The sequence below is a fragment of the Chionomys nivalis genome, chromosome 18 (assembly GCF_950005125.1).
Source record: "Chionomys nivalis chromosome 18, mChiNiv1.1, whole genome shotgun sequence".
Taxonomy (NCBI): domain Eukaryota; kingdom Metazoa; phylum Chordata; class Mammalia; order Rodentia; family Cricetidae; genus Chionomys; species Chionomys nivalis.
The window spans coordinates 23,823,847-23,845,565 of record NC_080103.1 but is presented as its reverse complement, the minus strand read 5'-3'; the positions used below and the strand labels follow the sequence as shown (position 1 = coordinate 23,845,565).

Below are 21,719 nucleotides of genomic sequence, written 5' to 3'. Positions count from 1 at the left end.
TTCTCTTCGTAGGTGTCTCTGTCTGGGAAGTTTACATACCATGAAATGGTGGGGCAGAGTGAGTTAATGACTTAAAGTCATTGAAACAGCCATGCAGTTGTATGCCTGTGTGCTTGTGTATAGTCATCCTTTATGATGAATTTATAGTACGATACACATCCTTCAAGAAAGCGACCAATGTAGAGTTTAAAAACCATTGACAAAACATGCTAATCCTTCCACATGCTGGCTTGCAGCAGGAGCATCAGCAGAGTTGGGATTCGAGGCACTCTGGAAGAGCCCTGTTGGATACTACTTTTCAAATAACATTATAGCACAAATGCTACATATAAATTAAAAAGAACATGGCTAATATAAAATCCAGTGAAAATTATAAAACTTTACACATTGACATATCACTTACAGTTTGATGGCTATTTTAACACACATATAATTTTTAATTTGGCACAAAAACAGATAACTCGACACACTCATGAACCTCTTGGTCCTTGTGACTCTGCTTAGCTCCAAAAAAAAAAAAAAAAAGGTGTCTGCTCAGCGCATTATCATATTAATTGGCTATTTTTCAAAGTTCAGAATGAAGATGTTTAATGCTATTTTGCTTCTATTCCTTAAGTGATCAAAAGTTGAAAGAAAAAAATGTATTAAATTTACAATACTCACAGCTGTTGCCTGTTCTATTACCCCTCTGTCCCGCTGAATGCTCTGGCTCCTTGTATGGAAACTGTAACGTCGTGTCTAAGGTCCTGAACCCTTCTTTGAGAGAATGGTGCTTGTAATACTCCACGAGTTCCTTTAAGAGAGCATATTCAAGAGAGGTTTTGATAGTTTTGTTCTCAAAGAAACTCCTTCATGCATAATTACATAGAACACAGGGACGAGCGTTTTAACATTCCCAAATAGATGGAAGTGTGAATGAGAGCTTGGCCTGCTGTCTGGATGAACCTGACTCCTACCCAGACACAGCCCTGTTTACTGGAGACGTTTATCTGCGTCGGTTACCCTGTATTGTTCTTCAGGCACTGAGAGCATCATGTTTATCTTCAGTCAGATGTGGTACTGAAGAGAAGCCACGCTAAAGCTCCATCTCAGAGTAGCAATTATTGCTGTTATTAGAGAGAGGCGAGCCTTTCTGAAGAAAGATGAAAGGAACAGCTGTCTGCCTGACTGTATAGCAATTTCTGCTTTCCCCCATTTTCTTTCAACTTAGCAGAAAAACAAACTTAATCCTACGCATATGTTTCCACGATGAAGAGAAACATCGCTAAAGCACTGAGCACCGCTCAGCATCCTGCCTGGTTTACGCTGATGAAGGGTTAGCATGCACCTCAGCTCTCCATGTCACCCAGTACTCACAGGGGCAACAGGTGGTCCTTTCTAATTGTTGTTTAGAAATAATGTGTTGTAAACATCTCAAGGTCTAATATATATAAACTTCTACCATATTTCAAACTAAATCTTCAGGAAAACCCTTTTTCTCTGTACCTGGGTTTCAGATTCTATACAAATCTGAATTCCTCTACTATGAACTGAAATAAAATAACAATTCACAATGAAAATACTATCAGCAGCTGAATGTGACAGATATAAAGTAACTGATAAATAGTTGAAAATACTTGTCAAATAGATCTTTCACTTCCTTGGTCAGAGTTACCCCAAGATATTTAATGCTATTTGTGGCTATCGTGAAAGGTGATGCTTCTCTGATTCCCTCTCTGCTTCATTATCCTTAGTGTATAGGAAGGCAACTGATTTTTTGGAGTTGATTTTGTAACCTGCCACATAACTAAAGGTGTTTATCAGCTGTAGGAGTTCACTGGTAGAGTTTTTGGGGTCGCTTATGTATACTATCATATCATCTTAGCCCAAGAACCTCATGACATGAGCCTCAAACCATGGACACAAGGAACTTGGCAAAGTTAGCCAACATGTGTGCAGTGCAGTCAATATGTTAGGTCTCAAACTTGAGACAAATAGCTGAAATGTCCATTAACACATCAAAGTGGACATAGGTCGCAGGTTCTCCCTGCATCCCTCAGTCTCCTCTACCTGTTACAGGACCCTCCTGGGCTACCACACCCCCTCATTCTAAACTTCTCCAGACCAGGGGCTAAGCTGCCTTTCCCCATATAATTTAGTCATTTTGGTCACCTGCCCATTTTCAGTCCACCCTTTACCCTCCTGGCTCTCCTCTCTCCCCCTCCCCTCTCCAATCTGCTCACATGGCTCAGGGCTGTGTCCCGTCTGGATTCTCCCAGATGTCTCTGCCTCTAGCTATGCCCTCCCTTTTACCTACAATAAACTTTCTCCTCCACCATACCCAAGAGCAGTCGTGGCCTTTTCTTTTTTCTTTATTGTTTTCATTTACCATATTACTTACATCTGTCCAGAGTGAGTCCTTTTCGTTATATCAAGTTATTAATAAATAGCAAATATAAGTACAGAAAAGGGAAGCAGATGAAAAGGATATTTGCTATGATGAACCAACAACTCTGTTTTCTTACACTTAAGATGCTAAAGTCTTTGTATACATTAATTCTATAACTTAAAAGTGTGTCTATGTGGGTATGCATGTATTTATGTATGTATTTTCCCTTGAGCCCAGAGAATGATAGTGCTTGATTAAACACAGGGATGCAGAAATTGCCTAACCTTTAAAAACAAAGGGCAAACAAAATAAAACACCAAATAGAAGCTGGATCTTGGAAACGGCTACCAATATGAGAATACTGCATTTATATTATACTGATTTTTGATACAGTTTGGCAACAGTAGCTCAGAAGTTAAACTGGGCTGAGTGAAAAATATAATCAGTCTCTTTTAAGTAATGAAATAAAAAGCTTAAGGAAAACCGTGTGTTTGCGGATGGCAACACTGATAACAATGAGACCAAGAAGCTGTTCCTTTAGTCTTTACATTTCAATTAAGATGTGTTGTTTTGCTTGACATTATAAGTACAAATCTGAAATGGATATCGTAGTTCAGTAGCTTTGAACTTCAATTTAACTTTATGAGAGAGTATAAATTTTGCTCTAAATCATTATTAATTAACATTAACGTGAAGTTGGCTATAAACTATTACATTATTGAACTGACCAAAAGGGACTTTTCAGTCATTTAATATTTTTACAGAAGAAATAAAAGAAAAAAAAAACAGACTTGTCTAAGAACCAGGGTCAGGTAGTTTAATACACTGCACAGAGTCTTTAATACCTGGCTGAACATGGATGATATTTTAGTTACATTTTTTTACAGTCTTAGGCAGTTAAATCTTCCTAAGATGCTCCTGAGTAGATTTAAGGAGCACAGCAGTGGCTCCTTTCCAATTCCTGGCTTTATGCTCTCCGAAGTTTAGTCTAATCCACCCCTGCTTTAGTAGTCATTGACCTTCAGGTACAACAAGCAAACAAAATGACTCTAAACAAAAGAAATCTCTAAGCTTCCCTTATCTCGGTTGGCACAGCGGTGTCAAACAATCCAGCCCAGAAATAATGAGTGTGGGCCAGTCACTCCAATTACCAAGGAAACAGGCAATGGGGATGGCTTACATGCAGCGTTTGGGCATGGCTTGTCTGACATACATGAAAATCAGAACAAAATTAATGCCTTGTAATCTGGAATCCAAAAGTCATTTAGGATTGGAACTTAATGACAAAGAAAAACAAAGAGCTTGATTAACCAAGCTACTGAAACCCAAGGGAAAGAAGTTCGGGTCCCGAGTACCAAATGCAGCCGTCTCTGTGAGACACCAGCTACTTTAAAATAAGATTTCGGGTCTGCATGTGTTTTGAATACTTTCTGATAAATATTTTATTCCACGCTATACCATGGTTCATATGCAGAAGAACATAGTGTAACACAGATAGCGAGATACCAAACTACTCGCGAGGAATGGCTCAAATCTACATACCAATATTTACAGGGATGGGAACTGTGCACTGTAATCCAACACAGTAAACTGTGCCTGCTACAGATTGTATGACCCTTATTTTTTTTTAAAGACACCTCCTACATCTTGGAGCCTCCTCTCTTCTTCCAAAGGAATCTGTTACCATCACTGAAACACCTCTTCTTGGCAAGCATCCATGAGGCATTTCACAGCTTAAGTCTATAGGACACCACTGTCTTGAGTTCTCTGGCATACATGGATTTCCTAACTTGTAAGATATTTTACATCAGCTGAGTCATTTTATTTTAAGGAATCTTAAAACGACAGTGAAGGAGTCTTTTAAGATTCAAAATAAGGTTATATACCCTTCGTTGTGATGTTTACCTTAAATATTGTGCCTTGTTCTATTAAATTGTTTTATTAGAATCCAAGTCTGTGTTTTGAAAAAAAAGTAAGAGAATTTTATTCTAAATAAACATTTAACTTAAAAATATTATAATACCTAAATACCACTGCTTATCTGTTTATTGAATTTATTGACTACACATCTCCAAAAATTAAAACTAAATTTCTTCAACACATGAACAAAAAGCAGAGCTAACTTCAACTAGCTCAGCAGCTTCATCAGCAACTGAAAGTTACTTACTAAGCCTGGCAAAAGGCCTTGCTTAGACTGAAGGTTTTCTGTTTCTTATCTTCCTTTCTTTCTTTATGCAAATATCATTAAACTGATTTCTTTTCTTTTTAGTTTCACTAGTTTTCCTGTTAATTCTCAGTCACCCCTTGGAACCTTTATAGTCTGAGCTTCTTTATAAAAGATCTCCAAGTGTGGAAGAGAAGAAAGAGAAAGAGGGAGACAGGGAGGGAGGGAGGGAGGGAGGGAGGGAGGGAGGGAGGGAGGGAGGGAGGGAAGGAGAGAGGGAGGCAGGGAGGGAGGGAGGGAGGGAGGGAAGGAGGGAGGGAAGGAAAGAGGGAGGCAGGGAGGGAGGGAGGGAGAGAAGGAGAGAGGGAGGCAGGGAGGGAGGGAGGGAGGGGGGAGGGAGGGAGGAAAGGAGGAAGGAAGGAAGAAAGGAAGGGAAATGACATAGGCACATGTATGTGTCCTTAACAGTGGCATTTGTGATTGATACACAGATTTTGTGACACTTAAACTCTGAGGCATGTACCCTTACTTCCCTTTCCAGGAGACCAATGAATAAACTTTAATGGTCTCTGCTACAAATTATTTAAAAGGGAGCATCCATTCAGTTTAGTATAATCACGGCCTTATAAGATCTACAGTTCATGATAGTGGCACTGGCTTTTATCATCTCTAACACTCCCTGCTAAAGGACTTCCTTGGGCGGAACCAAGTGACACAAAGCTGAATTGATTGACCCCTTCCAATGGCCATTCCTTTCATCCTTCTTGCGTGTCTTCTCTGATGGGAGCTCCCTTTGCTACTTTTAAAGTCTGGAGAGCTAGCAGTCATCATTGGGCCTGCAGCATTTTCTAAGTGTCATCTAAACTGCAACACTGTGAAGAAGCCTCATTATCACCCAAAGCAGTTCTGCAGGCATGTCTTGCAGAGCTGTGGAGTTTCCGTGCATGCTTTCATCATGTCGGGCTGTGCCTGTCACTCATCATCTGTGCACCAACTTGCCACAGCCTCTCTAGGCTTTTACTATATAAAGAACCTCTTCTGGTCAAGCTCGCTCTCTCTCACAGCCTGATAGGTGCAACAGATGTAAGTTACTTCCAGCAGAGAGGATGCCTCGAGCTTAGTTACCAATTTGACAAGAGTTTCCATTTTTTAAGGCATGGCCATGCTGCCTGTCCTTTGCTTTTGAATTTCAAACGTGCCACTTATGTCTATAGATTTCCTCCTATTTCCTTTTCCCTCAGCTCAAGATGTTTCGATTTCTTGAAAGCACCGATCTCTATCTTGAAATGATTCTTAAGTAAGGCATTCAAGCTGGCTGAGTTTGTAAGCCTTCTCATACCCCATTTTGATTCATTTGTATTCCTGAAAGGTGTAGTACATATCATTCGACTGATAGCTATAGCAATGAGCCTTCCCTCCCAAAGCTAATCAAAGATCTTAGCGACTACAAATGTATCCTACGTTGTATATCTAAATTCTTCATTAGTGTAAGAGACTATCTAAGTAGGAAAAAATAGATTTGTAGCCACTTTTAAGAAAATAAGATTTCTTTACTGTTGTATATAAAAAACAGTATATAAAGCAGTGTGTATAATGATATATATGTATGTTCTGTATGACATACACACACCATACCTACTAATAAAATGATTGAGATTTTTATAAATTTTAAGAATTAATAAACACATGCTAACTACCATATATGGTTTCCATTTCAAAAGAAAATTTCTATGTAACATCAACTGTTGTGTGTGGCAAAAATATAAACTTACAAATACTTATCTAATGTAATAAATGAGAACTATCATTATACAGACAATTTATAATAGCAGAAAATATAAACAGATTTCAAATTGACTTTTGTATTACATTTTGTATGAAATACATCTAAATGTAAGAACTTTTCTGTCCCATAATTTATAATGACACAAAGTAGCTGAATGAAGAGACAGACGGCATAAGAAGAGGAATGGCATAGCAATGATTTGAGATTTATCATTTGTCACTGAGACAACACACCCAAACACCTATACTTCAGTTGGTCATCGCTTTAAGAGCCATGAGTAGCACAAACTCTAAAATATTATCTAAAACTTATAAAGCTCATTTACAATGAGCAATAACATTTGAGCAATGTAAAACATCATTGGAATTCTTCAACCTAGAAAGTTAGAAGTTTGCTAAAGCCTACACTATTATTCTCCTTAGATAATTTTCAATAGGCAACATTGCTAAGAAACTATAGAGTTAAACTGATTTAACAGCAGAAAAGGGGAATCACAGATTGAAAAGAAATAATCAATATTTACCATTAAGCTTTTAAATTTTCTATTTTCTGCAATGTGAAAAAAGCCATCTCTTGTTAAAATCTTGATGTGTTTTGCTTCATTATTGTACCTGTGGGCAATGAATAACTTATGAATATAAATGTGGTTTTAATCAGTAGAAATCAATAATTACCAGAGGGCATGCCCCAATAACGTTATAGGAATTAATTCTGAAGACAAAATATATACTTATGCCAATAAATGGTGACAGCTAATTAACAAACTGTATTTACTAGGTGGGTTGAAGATACAACCAATATTTGAAGTGAGAGAAGATTTGGATTTGACTAATTGTTGTGCTTACTTAGTAAGTGCACTTTGAGGGTACAAAAAAGACAAAACCTAGCCATTTATATTCTTGGAATTTACTAGAAATACATGTACATCAAATCAACAAAATAGAATGCTATGAAAGAAATCTATTATGCCAATTAGCAGCCCCTAACACCCATTACTGGTTTCCTCACAGGTATTTTCTGGTACGAATGAACTGTCGAGATAATTGCATTATTTCTACTGCAATTAGAACCTTGGTTTTCAACTTCAGGATTGTATGTGTCACATGACCTACACCACTCTGAACACAGGAAATCTATTTCTCCAAAAGCCCTTGTCCTACTTACTTAATGCTAATTGCATATTCTCCAGACTCCTTGGTCCTGTGCCTCACAAGGTAAGTACTATTCACCCTGTTAATAAGTTCAGTCTCTGCCTGCAATCTTTCCATTGGTCCAGCATACCTGGGAAAATATGGGAAGACAAAACGTTGGAAAAATGTATCTGAAAAGAGAGACTAAATATAAGTATATGTCATGGTTTTAATTACATTTCTTTAAATGATAATTCGGAAAATCTCTTCAATATGCTAAACACATCAGCAAAAAGAAGAGAGCCTAAAGACCCAGCAGGCACTAGTAAATATCAAATAAACACAGGGGACTAAAACAAAGGAAGAATCAGAAGCTATTAGAACAGAAAGACTGGTTAGGACAGTTGTGGGAAGTATAGGAATAAATAGGAAGACTGTGGGAGGCATGGCCCTGCATAAGACACAGACAGACAGACAGACACACACACACACAAATTTACCTTTCTTATGTATACTATCAAATCTCTTTTGATGATTTTTAAACAAGACTCTGGTGTAATTTAAACTATTTTAAAATAATTACTATTTGGATGTGAGATAAATTATATTAGTTCACAATCTGACAAATTTCTAAAGAAACAAGCAGTAAGGAGGGAACTATTTTCAAAAACAGATATTTTTGAAAACCAGAGTTCAAGTTTCCCTAGATTATATGGGCCTTAAACACAGCCAAAGTCCATTAAAATAATAACCATCATAGTAAAATACCAAAACTCTGGGCTAAATTATTTTTGTATGACCCCTTGTATCAAATGTAAGCATACCAGATAGTGTCAAGGAGTATCAAAGATCCAGAGGAATTGAAATTAAAAGGTAACTACATTTGGGTTGGTTCTTTTCAAGCTATTCATGACTAATATTCCAGAAAATTATCTGACTCACATGTTGAATCATAAACTCAAGTATAAACTTCTGCCTTTAATCTACACCATTTATTTAAAATGTACACAGAAGACATTTAAGAAAAGTTTGTGGAGTCTGGTGCAGGCAATCCAGCACCAATTGTAAAAGGGAGTTAATGGCATTTTGTACCAGTGGCACATTTTTTAAGGCAGTTCTGATAACCTATGACCTATTAGGATCTAATACAGTCTGCTTCATGCTTACCTCATGGAGCCTTATCTCTTCCAGCCTGTATCTACGGATTGTCTGTTTCCTTCTGACTGTGCAAACACACACTTCTTTCAACACAATTGATCTTGCCATTCAGGTTTAAAGAGTCATCCTGTCTATCTGTCTAAAGAGCTGTCCTGCACATGCAGCCCTCACTCTGATTACCATATCTTTATTGCCCTGGCTAGCACCACAAATTAATGTATGTGTATATATACAAGCATATGTATATATACAACTTGTGCTAATATAATTAAAATATAGTTTACAAAGGTAATCTGTACTGCAATGAAAAGCAGTAGTCCATCATATGAGCATTCTACTCCAAGTCCTGGGTCAAATATTTAACCTGTTCTTTTCCTTGTTTCTATATAGATATTTTAAACAATTGTGTTTCTACTAAAATTCATTAACTCAGAACCCTAAGTATAAGGAAGGAAAGTCACTTTTCTCCTGACATATGCCTACTTTGTGATAGATTATTGTCTTTCTATAACTCCTGTGAACTCAAGCCATCATCAGGCCCATATTGAGCAGGGTAATAGTTTAAAATGTTTGACTTGTAAAAAGGTAGGCACAAAAGTTTATTGGTTTAGACTGTTTTCTATCCATTACAGTTCTTTCCAAATTTTTGACATAGATTCCCTGACAATACATTTTCAAAGTTATATACTCTACTTACAACATTCTCAGTCTTAACTCAATGACTTCTGAGTCCCCGAATCTCTTAAACTAACTGCTTCTGTCTGCCCTCTGAGCCTGCTGCTCCATTCCTGGATACTCCACTTGTCTTTGCCTTGGATTAAAAATTCATCCTTAGATTTTCTATGAATAGAGTCTAGAATGCAATACTTTGAAGCCAAGCATTTATGGAAATACTTCATTTTAATCCAGTTTACACTTAACTCGTAGCTTGGTTGGGACAGAATACCAAGTGAGAAATGATTTTGCCTCTTAAATATTAAATGGCATTAGATCGTTACCCTTTGGCTTCCAATTAATTTCCCTCTAATTTCTGACCCATGGGATGTGCCCTGATAGGTATTCCCTTGAACACTTTTGGGTTCTTTGTCTCCTATAGGAGAAAATGTTAACAATAATGTGCTTTCTTATGCTTTTGGCAGCATCTCCAAATTGTAGACATAGCATTCAGCTCTGGAAACTGTATTATTTCTTTAGTAACTGATGTCTTTAAGCATTTTTTCTTTCTTTCTGGAGTTCTTATAAGTTGAGTACTGGCAAGAATTCATGCTAATTATCTAATTTTTAAAATATTTCTTGCATCTTACCTTTTTTCTTTGATGTTTCTGAAATTCTTTCAATGTTTTTCCAAGTTCTTATGCCACTTAATTTAGAGAAGCTTCTTATTTTCAAATCATCCCTCTTACAAAACATTTGTCATACACGTAATCCAAATTTTTCCTCAAATGTCTGGTTTCTCTTCATCATTTGTTCATACATAAGGAAGCTGAATCTAGCAACAACCAAGGGCCCTGTGTGTGCAGGTCCAAAAGTACACCACTGGGTAGAAGTCTGCTAATTTGGCAAAAATTCTGATAATTGGGCTGGGAAACATCCAAATGTTAGGGGGTTGGATTTTTTTCCCCAAGTTTATTCAGTTTCTTTAGAGTTTTCCAAACTCATTTCTGCACTGAAGGAAGGGGCACAGCGCATGAGAAACTGCTCTTGTGTCAGATCTAAGCTATATGAAGGAAACAGAGTTCTCACCTTTGATATGAAGACTTTTTAATATAAGTGGTTTTCAGGATGGCATCCCCCCAGCCTCAGTTAGGCCTGGCTTTTCCAAGTCAAAACCCTGTGTGGTTCTGTTTTCCCATGTAACACACCTAACAACACAGTCTCCTGGCAGTGTTAAAAGGCAGGTAATTTGACACTGGGAAAAAGCCATAGGGGCCTTGGCATCTACCACATTCCAACTTTCAAGGAGCTCCCCTGTCTTCAACTTCAGACTTCAGCCAGCATTTCAAGCATTCCATGCATAAAGCATGGGCTGTTGAGGAGAGTCTTGTTGATTTTCTATTTTATTTTATTGTTTATAGAAACAATATTTACTTGACTGGATCAACCTTCTTTTCAGATGGAAATAATTAACAGGTAATATAAATGGATGCTGTTGTGTCTCATATTCTTAAAATTCTAAGTTTCCATGAGTAGTTGATAATTATTCCCAAGTTAAAGGCATTTCCCATGAAACCATCTACTTAATTCTAATGAACTATCTAGGTTGCTCAAAAAGGAAGAAAATGTAATTTAATACTTTTACTATGTCTTTATTAATTCCTATATTTAAGTTATTTCCTTTGTCTTGGCACATTGATTATTTTTTTTAATCTTTAGGAGTGTTGTTATTCTACCTGGTTATACTTCCAACAGAATTTTACATATTGGTAAGAATACCTTTTAAAAAAGAAAATCTATGTACAAACCTGCCCACCCTCTTGTGTCTAGGCAGTTCTCAGGTAACTGCTGGAGTTATTTAATAAAATCCATGTTGGAGACATGAGTATTTATCTCTAAAATGATCAACCTTTTAACCATAAAATTTAGTTGTATGAAAAAAATTTTATTTCTGTCATTAATATGCTTTTAGATTCCACAGTAACAAAATTTGGAAATTGTCCTCAGTGATGTGAAAATGTATCAGAGATTCCCAATTTGATCAAATTTCTTTGGCAAGCTCCGTGCTGAAGCCAAGAAGAGTACAGCAGAAACTGAGGATAATGGCAAGGGAGGCAAACGTAAGTGCTGAGAGTCAGCGAGAGGATTGAGGATAATGCCACGCACTGAAACGTTTCCTGACCCTTTTTACAAATTCCTTATACAACCAAGTAATCAGAAATAGGTATACATCATGCATATTACATATTGAGGGGCTACCCACATTTGCACACTGAACTAGTGCTATATAGCCTCAAGATACTACATCCATAAATATATGATCATATCTAAGAACAGAAACAAGTATCAGGGAAAAGAGATTCATTCATTTTCAGAAAAGTCAAACACAAATCCAGGGAAACACATATAACCCAGTAAAAGTATTTTGATATTTTGATAGCAAGATAGAGTCTTGAGGCTACCTCAAACTGGTGCCATGGCCTTCATCTTTTTCTCCCTCAATAATAATAATGACAATAATATCTTCCACATAGGAATTTGGGGCAAATTTTTGTTACAGGAATCTAGACACGTGAAATGGTTTACACTATCACAGGCAATGTGAAATAAAATACTTAAAGTGGCAAGTGCTTATAAAAACACTCTACATATATTACTTATTATGACATAATGAAGTCTCAGCTATTCTGCTTTTTACATAAAGATTTTTTAAATTAATTAATTAATTTTACATCCTGGTTATGGTTTCCCCTCCCTCCTCTCCTCCCTACATGTAGTTTTAAAGTTGAAAATACCTGAAAAATAACAACCACTGCCATCTTTGATTCTGCTGCCAGCATCTCAGTGGTAAATATGCTCTACCTAGACCTGTTACATGGCTGTTTTCTCCTAGCTGGAACATTCCCTCCAGGAGGGGGAGAGGGGCTCATGAGGCTCATGAGGTAAACTGAAGGTCACATTTCTGGGAGAACAGAACCTTGGAATTTTCTCAAGGGCCCCTTTCTATTAGTCTAAGTGGGAGTACACAGATGCTATGCAAGGGAGACCGAATAGCTGAAGTGCAGAGAAGAAATTACTAGACTGTTAAAGATGGCCCAGGGTTGGCGCTTTTGTAAGTGGTCACCCCCGTTTCTTGTGAACCCTGTCTGAAATGCCAGTAAAAAACTCATTAGGTCACTGAGACAGACACTGGCATAATCATTCCTCTGGCCTGCTACGGCCTCCTTCTCTGTGATGAGTAGACAGCCATGTGTGTACATCTTCCCAGGTAAAGACTGTCACACAAGACCCAAATCAAACATGGGCACATCTTATTCCCCTGTTCTACACTAGAAACCACAATTTTAGATACTATCCTTTTGAGGTGATTCTTAGTTTTAGATAATCATTTTTTTTTTCTTCTCTGCTTCATGAGATTTATCTTTCCAAAATATGAGATACATCAGGATGCATCCCATTTCTTTCTATGGCTTTTACAGATGTTTATGCTCACGTGCATCCACATGTACACCCCCAGAGACATCTCTATTCAATCATGATACAGATTGGCCAGCAATATGCAAATTCATTATGGTGTTTTGTTTCACATGAAAACCTTTAGCAAGGACAAATGGAAATGGAGCATGGTTTACAACCACACATTTAAGGCGTCCTCGAGCTAGGAGTATGGTATTTCAACTTAGTAATATAAACATTTTTAATACTTACCAGGGTTGGCAAGAATAATCTACTGGTTTAGGTACCTAGGACATAAAAAGGCAAAAATAGATTAAGTTTACTTAAGGGTAGCTTTCAGAAATCAATCATTCATTCGGTTCAGCTGACTCAGCTCTATAAAACCGTTAAGTAGCACAGTCCTGGAACTATTCACTAGCTAGTTTACACAGAGTGAGTCATAGTATATGTCAGATGAGTAGAAAATAATTTATTTTGCTTTATTTCATTCTTTCATGCATTTTTCTACTATACCTTCAAGAGAAGAGATAGCAGAATAATATGAATTCGAAACTTTCAATATTCACTACAAGACAGTTTAATCCAACATAAAAAAATAAAATGAAAATGTTATAAAGGAAGGCAAATAGCACTTCCCTTCCCCAAGACAAAAAAAAAATGTGAAATAAGCAGTACACACTGGATTTAGATGCTATTTTTCACAAATTTTGAACTCTGCTTTAAAAATCTTCCAACAAGGAAACATTTCATTCATTAAAATATCATAGAAAATATCCGCACCTTACTTTTTTCATATAGAGACTTGCACAGGTGAAAATATTACATTTTATGTACAAATAAAGCAAGCATCTTATAGCTGTTGATGACGACTGGAAAATGAAAAAGCCGAAGAATGTATTCCAGTAGTCAGAAAATACCCAACAAATCACATACCACAGAAAGGGTGGCTATTTCCAAGCTATTGAGGAGAAAGTAGGCTATAGATAGTCCGTTTTGAGTTTTAAAAACCTTCATGAATCAGTAAGTCTTTGACAGACACAGCCCATGATGTCCCTGGGTCTTTTACAATGCAGGGAGGCTGGGAAGAGGGAAGGGATAAATAGGTAAGAACTCCTCCACATTCTGCCTGCTGTCTCTTCTTTGGCTGGAAAAGGATGGATATCCAAGAAGAGTAACATATAATTTCACATCAGACAAACAACTGAGGCCATTCCAACCCACAGTTCCCCAGAGGAGCCTTGGTTCTTCCGCAGGTATGTTCTGCTATGTGGACCCTTGACTACTGTTCCGTTTTGCATGCTGTGACTGCAATAAAACACTAGCCAAGAGCCACTAAGGGGAAGAATGCATATTTAACGTGTATGTCTACATAATAATTCACCACTCTTGGAAAGTCGAAGTAAAAGCTCAAGGCAGAAGCTTGAGGCAGAAGCCAAGGCTAGCTTGCTAGCTTGCTCTCTGGCTCATTCTTAGGTAGCTTTTATATATATATACAGCCCAGACACACTTGCCTAGGGATGGTGCAGCCCACTGAGGGCTGGGCCCTCTTGCACACTTATTGATCAAGATAATCTCACACACATGAGCACAGGTCTATCTTATAGGAGCAATTTCTTATTGAGGGTCTCTCTTCCCAGATTACTATAGTTAGTATTACATTGGCAATAAAAACTAAACAAAAACATAACCATCTCAGATCCCTGTAACGAGGACAGGATGCTATATTTTCCCATGTTCTTCCTAACTTCTCTTTGGTATACTTTAGGATTTTGTTTAACAAACACTTTACTGTGTCACACTTAAAGCTGTAGATAACTTCTGGATACCTTTTCTTTTTCAAAACTTTTATTTACTTATTTATTTTTTACATACCAATCCTAGTTCCTCCTCCTTCCTCTCTCCACCCACCCCCATTTTATTCTTTAATATGTGCTTCCTATAGTCCTCTAATGTCATGTTCAGTTGTCATCATAGACGCCTTACATTGTTAAATTTCTACTCTGGACAAGTAAAGATTCTAGAGAACTTATTGGGAATGTGTGTATGTATGGCATACCCTTCCTACCGAGAAACACCCTGTAAAATTAGATGGGGCAATTAGGAATGAACTTTCTCAGTGTTTGTTCATCTAAAACTAGGAAGCAGGCATTAAATTTCTAAATTGACAGTGATTTTCTTGTAAAACGTAGAACATACTAATTTTTATTGTTTCAGATATTGCATTTTCATGTTCTAGAGTCTCCATCCAGTTCTTCTGTAACCATTTCATGTTCTATGCCGAGGTGCCCAATCTACTCCTTCATTATGAACATATCTCCCTTTGTGTTCTGAACATGGTTATGAGAGTTGATTTCTGAGTGTGCTTTATGTTCCTCTGCTTCTTGATGTGTCTATGTTGTAAATACTAGGCTATCATTCAAGTTGCAGGTGTCTCTGGTCTCAAGCAGGAAGTTACTCTAGTTAAATTATAACTTTAGATTGTCTCCAGTGGTAAGCAGTTGAGGATTTCTCTTTTAACTTCTTTTTGCCCAAGCAGAGGGAATTACTGTCTTCACTACTCATTCAAAGATTTTGGGTTCTTACACATAACTTGAGGTTTCTCCTTTCCATAACTCCATCCTTTCTAATGATTTCTCCCACCGTACACTGTGGTACTTCAACCTCCATATGCCAGTTCTTCAAGGCAGAGAACTATACGGCTTCTATCTGAAGTTTGGCTATGCAGAATGCTCTAACCCTATGCCTGTATTCCAACCAGGAAACTCAACAGCACGCCCATTTCCACATGTCAATCTTCTTGCTAATTAGCTGCCTCATGCTTTTTTTCATTAAATTGGTTAACTGCAAACCAGCAAAATGGAAGATCGCCCCTGACTATCAGTAGACGCGTGTAGCTTCCATTACCAGTGCTGTTAACGTGGAATCCAATTGCCAATGCTGTTCACAGGCATCTGTTCTTTCTTGCAGACTGGACTTAATGCCATCTTTAATATCCTGAAGTTCCATTAAAATACATCTAGCTGCTGATTAATTTCAATTACCCATCTTTATTTTTAAAATTAGTTTTATCACAAATTCTGGAAAGTTCTTAGCCATGACTTATTTGAATATTGCTTTTTTTTACAATTATCTTTAATCTCTTCTATTTGATACATTTGAATCTCAGTCCATTCTCTCTTACAGTTTCCATTGCCTAATCTCTCTGAACTCATTTCAGAAACTTCTTCAGATTTCTCTTACAATTTTCTACTCACCCATGTCTGAGAAGCCCTCTAGTGCACCCATTAAGGCCTTCCCTTCAATTATTAGATCCGAGTCTCTTATTGTGAAGCCCAGACAATATTATAAAGTGTTGTAATCTCCTTTTATCTTTTTTTAGTTATATCAAATATAGAATTTTTTTATTTAAATATCTTATCCTGTATTTGCTTCATGAGGCTAATTCTACATTTTCTGTCTGCTAACCTTAGCCTAAGGTGGTCTGTTTCCTTGTCGATTAGATGATTCCAAATGGTAAATTTCTGTCCCCTGGAACTTTATTGTAACAAACCATAGGGGGCTGCTATCTGTGAAGAGGATAAAACCAATATAACATGTATTTTTACTTGGGGACTAACAGATGTTGAGCCGTTTTAAATTATATTTCTTGCTAAGGATGATTTAGGTCATAGGACATCATGAATTCTGGCCCTACATATGGATGACTTCTACACTGAAGTTTAGGAATCTTTAAGGGATTAGTCTCTCATGCTTGCTATCCCCCAGGTATACCTATCTTTTCCTTTATCTATCCCAGAGCAAAGACCAACAGAAGTATCTCCTTTGTCAGGTGGCGTTTTACTGGAACATGCCCTGACAACTGCCAGATTCACATTTATCCAACTATGCCCGGTGTTATAGCCCCGCCTCTGTCTCCAATCTCTCTGCTGTCATAAATTAATTATCTCATTTATGTATAGCTTTTAGGGGCCCACCCTGGAGGGTTTCACTAGAATGTCTCAAAACTTTTGAAGATACAGGAACGACACACTGAGATAAATACATTTTCAGCTCAGAATGGAATTCACAGCACTACTCAGGGATTTCTGATAATCAACATATACAAAAGGATGCAGTTTTCAAGCTCATGCAAGGCTTTCCTACTCTTTAATCTGCCTACTTCCTTTCAATCGGCTTGCCCTATAGCTAAAAAAATAAGTATATAATTTCATTACGTAAGTAGTTCACTTTAGTAGCCACCTGTTCACTTGAAGCTATAGAAGCATTCATATTTACCTGGTTGTTTTGCTCCTGGTTATGTATAAGTGTACTACTCAAGTATCTTCAAGTATCTGGGTATTGTTTTCTTTCTAGGCAGTTACAGTAGATTCTATAAACTGATTTCATTCACTAATTACATGTGTGCATTGAGGCTTCTACATTTGCTTATTTATCCTGTGCACATCCATTCAAACAAATTTGAATGTGTTTTTATGCCAGGCTATCTTTAAAACAAAATTCCTAAAACTCATACAAGATGTAAATAGAAAATAGTGTTTTGAATATCAAATGCTTATCCAGCTTCCCAAATATCTGAATATTAAAAATCTCTTGGCATTAACTGTTATGTAAATATTGTTGCTTATGTTTGTACCCGTGAGAATGAACCTATCTATCATTATAAATAAAACAGAAAATCCTTTTTTAAAATTCTCTTTCCTTTTCAAAAATAACTAAGCTTGGATAAATGGTGTAAGATTGCATTTTTAAATTAAAGGTGACAGATATTATACTTGCAATATCAAAAAGAATGTGCAGTTGAGAAATACAAAATATAACAAAAACATTATTCGAGAATTTTGAGGGTATTTTCCCCTCTAGTAATCATATGCATCATGTTAGTGAAGAAATTTCATTACTTTCCATTCACAAACTTTAAGATTGTGGGGGAAATTATGACGTTAAAATAGCTCCACCCCATATAGAAATGAATCAATAACACAGCATGAGAAAAATGCATTTACATGATATTCACCCATATTATTTGAATAATAGTCATCCATTTCCCTTTAATCCATTTTCAGAAAATTTCATTATGATATTAAATAAACAGAAAGGACATTCTAAAGCATAGACAGTGTAGTCAGAGCCCTGGTTGAAGAATTTGTGAACTTTTTCCTCTCTATCATCCCATTAAAGACACCAGCTACAGGCCAGCTGGACTGGGACTGAATAAGCATGGGTTGAAACTGGACTCTCTGAACATGGCAGACAATGAAGGCTGATGAGAAGCCAAGGACAATAGCACTAGGTTTCCATCCTAATACATGAACTGGCTTTGTGGGAGCTTAGCCTGTTTGGATGCTCACCTTCCTGGGCCTGGATGGAAGTGGGAGGACCTTGGTCTTCCTGTAGGGCTGGGAATTTGGACTGCTCTTCAGTATCGAGAGGGAGGGGGAATGGACTGGGGGGAGGAGAAGAGGAGTGGGGATTGGGGAGGGGAGTGGGGGGAGGGGGCAATATGTGGGAGGAGGGGGAGGGAAATGGGAAACGGGGAGCAGTTGGAAATTTTAATTAAAAAAGAATAAAAAAAAAAAAGACACCAGCTACAGTGTAAGTACTTCTTGTAACTCGAGTGACCAGAAATAAGTTAGACTATACCATTGATGCCCAGGGAAAAGGAAACCTTCCCAGCACATCCACTCTGTGACCTTGGGTTACTTCTCCTAGGAACCTTTAACATTTTTGTAAATTCTGCTATATTCCCACCCTGCATATCTTTTCTTAACATTTGAAATACCTTTTGGCACAGATTAAAGTATAATCTGTGGGGTTATATTCATGCAAGACCTGCCCTGTTAAAATATTGATAAAACTGTTGAGAATCTAGGCAGTCACTATCCTTTGCACCTTCTTGCACAGTTAATCACAGCAAAATAAGATGAGAAGGAAGTGAAATATAAAAACTTACACATGGGGATGGTTTGACGGCGTCACTTGGGAAAAATCCAACCTCTCCTGAAGTTAAATTTCGTCCCTAAATTGGAAAAAGAAAATATTACTGAGAACAAAATGATAATGCCATGTTGTTGTTTATACAGTGTTGTTCAATTTGGGATCCTCGGGTTATTTACATATTGTATTTAGTACTCAGTATTAACTCATGGGCCCAGAAGAGGAAGCAAAAGCAGATACATTTTCCATCACTGTTGAATTTTCCATGTGGTTTCAGGTTATGGTTATAAAACAATCCGTTCACTTGTCAACAAACCATTCAACTATGAGACCTTTGTATCTCTCAATCTTATATGCAAGGGAAGCCTAATAAGGTTTGATAATTACAAAATTATTACTGCATTTAATATAGTGATATGAGTTTTCATTAATTCTTGCAATAGTCTTTTATGGTAGAGTCACTTACTACCCTCAGTTTTGTAGAAGAGAGAAGTGAGGCATAGAGAAAGCAGAGGATTTCCCTGTAGTCATGATAACAGATACCAGATGCAGAATTCAAATTCAGGAGTTCTAACTCCAGCTCCATACAACCTCTCTGTGCAAGGATAAGGCTCACCAAAGAGAATGCTGAAAAACAAAACCAGAAAGGTACCTGGAGCCCTTCTATGACATAAAAATTTTATCACTGATGATGCTGTTGTGCCAAAGGTCTTATGTATTTTTAAACTCAATCAACATGAAAAATTGCTCCTGAATTTGAAGATGAAAATGACATTAGGGAATTGGTACCATGGTATGAGGAGAGAAACTGGAGGAGGAAGCATGGGCGTTAAAGACACTACCACTTGTGGAACTTACCTGTGAACTAGATTTGAGCAGACAATACAAGAAGAGTTAAAGACTAGGAGCTAGGTCAGTTATTACTGCAGGAACTAATCAGATCACTCATTCAAATGGGTAACATTGAATCATACAGAGAAAGATCTGGGTAAGATAGAAAGAGAACTGTGATGGGAGACAATGTAGAAAGAAGACAGAAGTAGGTACTAGTGCAATGAGAAAGGAGGAAGAAGCCCTTAGGAAGTAAGATTCAGAAGCTAGGGAGGGATGGCAGCATGGTAATTAAGACTGGAATGAAGTGCTTCTTTCTTTATCTGTATTTACTGAGTCTTTGATGGAACTTTAATGGGAGCCTGACACAAAAGAGCAAATAATAAGAATGTTGTTTGGTACATATCATTACCTAGACTTTTATATATAAGTACATCACAATGCTAAAAGCAACCACACCCTTACACAACTCAGAAGAAAAACTAGAGGGTAACATTTCTCAGAGAAATAAAAACAATATGTTTGGAACTGAACTAAAAGAAATATATACTGCAGAGCTTTATAACTAGCTTTTCTAAGCCATATTAGTCAACTTCTATTCTTTACTAGATCAACACAAAATTTACTAGATCTACAAAATTTATGACAAAGGAGAAGGAGGCATTTTTTTGTTTGTTTTTTGTAAGAGTAAATGATGGCCAATATCCTACCACACACTTCTTCAGCACAAAACTGAAATGGGGTCTCTTTATATTTACAGTCTGCTCCTTTTCCAATGCTCATATGACCAGATCACTCATCTCTTATATAAAGCATTCTTCAAGTTATATATTCACATTAGATCTATCTATGAGGGTTTTACTAACATTGATGGAAAACATATATCTGAATTTTATTCTTTTATTCTTTTTTTTTACTTATTTATTTATTTTTATTCTTTTTTAATTAAAATTTCCACCTGCTCCCCATTTCCCATTTCCCTCCCCTCCTCCCAAATATTGCCCTCCCCCCACTTCCCTCCCCCTATCCCCACTCCTCTTCTCCTCCCCCCACTCCATTCCCCCTCCCTCTCGTTACTGAAGAGCAGTCCAAATTCCCTGCCCTGCGGGAAGACCAAGGTCCTTCTATCTACGTCCAGAAAGGTGAGCGTCCAAACAGGCTAAGCTCCCACAAAGCCAGTTCATGTATTAGGATCGAAACCTAGTGCCATTGTCCTTGGCTTCTCATCAGTCTTCATTGACCGCCATGCTCAGAGAGTCCGGAATCAACCCATGCTTATTCAGTCCCAGACCAGCTGGCCTTGGTGGGCTCCCAATAAATCAGTTCCACTGTCACAGTGGGTGGGTGCATCCCTCGTGGTCCTGATTTTTTGCTCATGTTCTCCCTCCTTCTGCTCCTCATTTGGATTTTTTTTGGTTTTTCGAGACAGGGTTTCTCTGTGGCTTTGGAGCCTGTCCTGGAACTAGCTCTTGTAGACCAGGCTGGTCTCGAACTCACAGAGATCGGCCTGCCTCCCGAGTGCTGGGATTAAAGGCGTGCGCCACCATCGCCCGGCTTAAATTCTTTTATTCTTATATGAACATTTTATTCTGGGTCAAACAATCAGTTCATTATCTATTTTATGTCTATTATAAATGCCAGACATAGTGAATAATCTGTTAGGTATTTTCCTATCTGATATTTGGTCTGTGAGTCCATTAACATGTTCAAGGTCAACCTGAAAACATTCCTGTTTCGTACTATGTGTCACCTGATATGCTATCTTTGTATGCATTTATTCTGCAGGTAATCTTGCATCATGTGATGGGACTTTTGTAAATTTAACATTACAGGTCTGAGTATTTTTATAAAATATTTTCTTTGGAAAGGACCTGAGAAAATGGGTCATAAATTGCATATGGTGAGAATAGAGGCAACTTTATGACCCATTAAATAAATTAAAGCACACACAGAGAAAATATTAAATTATAATAATAATGCCCTTTTTCTGAAAAACAGACTGCTTTCTGTAGAAAATATATTAAACTAAAATTATTGATAACTTTCTCTGCTGTTCCCAAATATCACAAATACAAATGCATAGTCAGGTACTTACTTACTTGTAACTGACCTTAGGCTTTAACTAGTCCTCGCTTTTCTTCAAAAGACTCTACAGTGGATCATAATAAATTTGAACTACTTTACATTTGCCAGTAGAAATAAACCTGTAATCTACCTGTAGGGAGAAACACATTAATG

At 37.3% G+C, this 21,719-nt stretch overlaps 1 protein-coding gene across 2 annotated transcripts in view; it reads right to left on the bottom strand.

The window, feature by feature from the left end:
* Positions 1-21,719, bottom strand: part of Vav3 (vav guanine nucleotide exchange factor 3) — a 317,139-nt gene that overhangs the window by 20,331 nt on the left and 275,089 nt on the right. For both annotated transcript variants that reach the window (XM_057793503.1, XM_057793504.1), the window contains exons 21-25: positions 18,667-18,732; positions 12,969-13,003; positions 7,483-7,599; positions 6,842-6,929; positions 664-793 (exon numbers count right to left, since the gene is read on the bottom strand). In XM_057793503.1, coding sequence (XP_057649486.1) covers positions 664-793; positions 6,842-6,929; positions 7,483-7,599; positions 12,969-13,003; positions 18,667-18,732 — 436 coding nt within the window. The remainder of the gene's footprint in view (positions 1-663; positions 794-6,841; positions 6,930-7,482; positions 7,600-12,968; positions 13,004-18,666; positions 18,733-21,719) is intronic.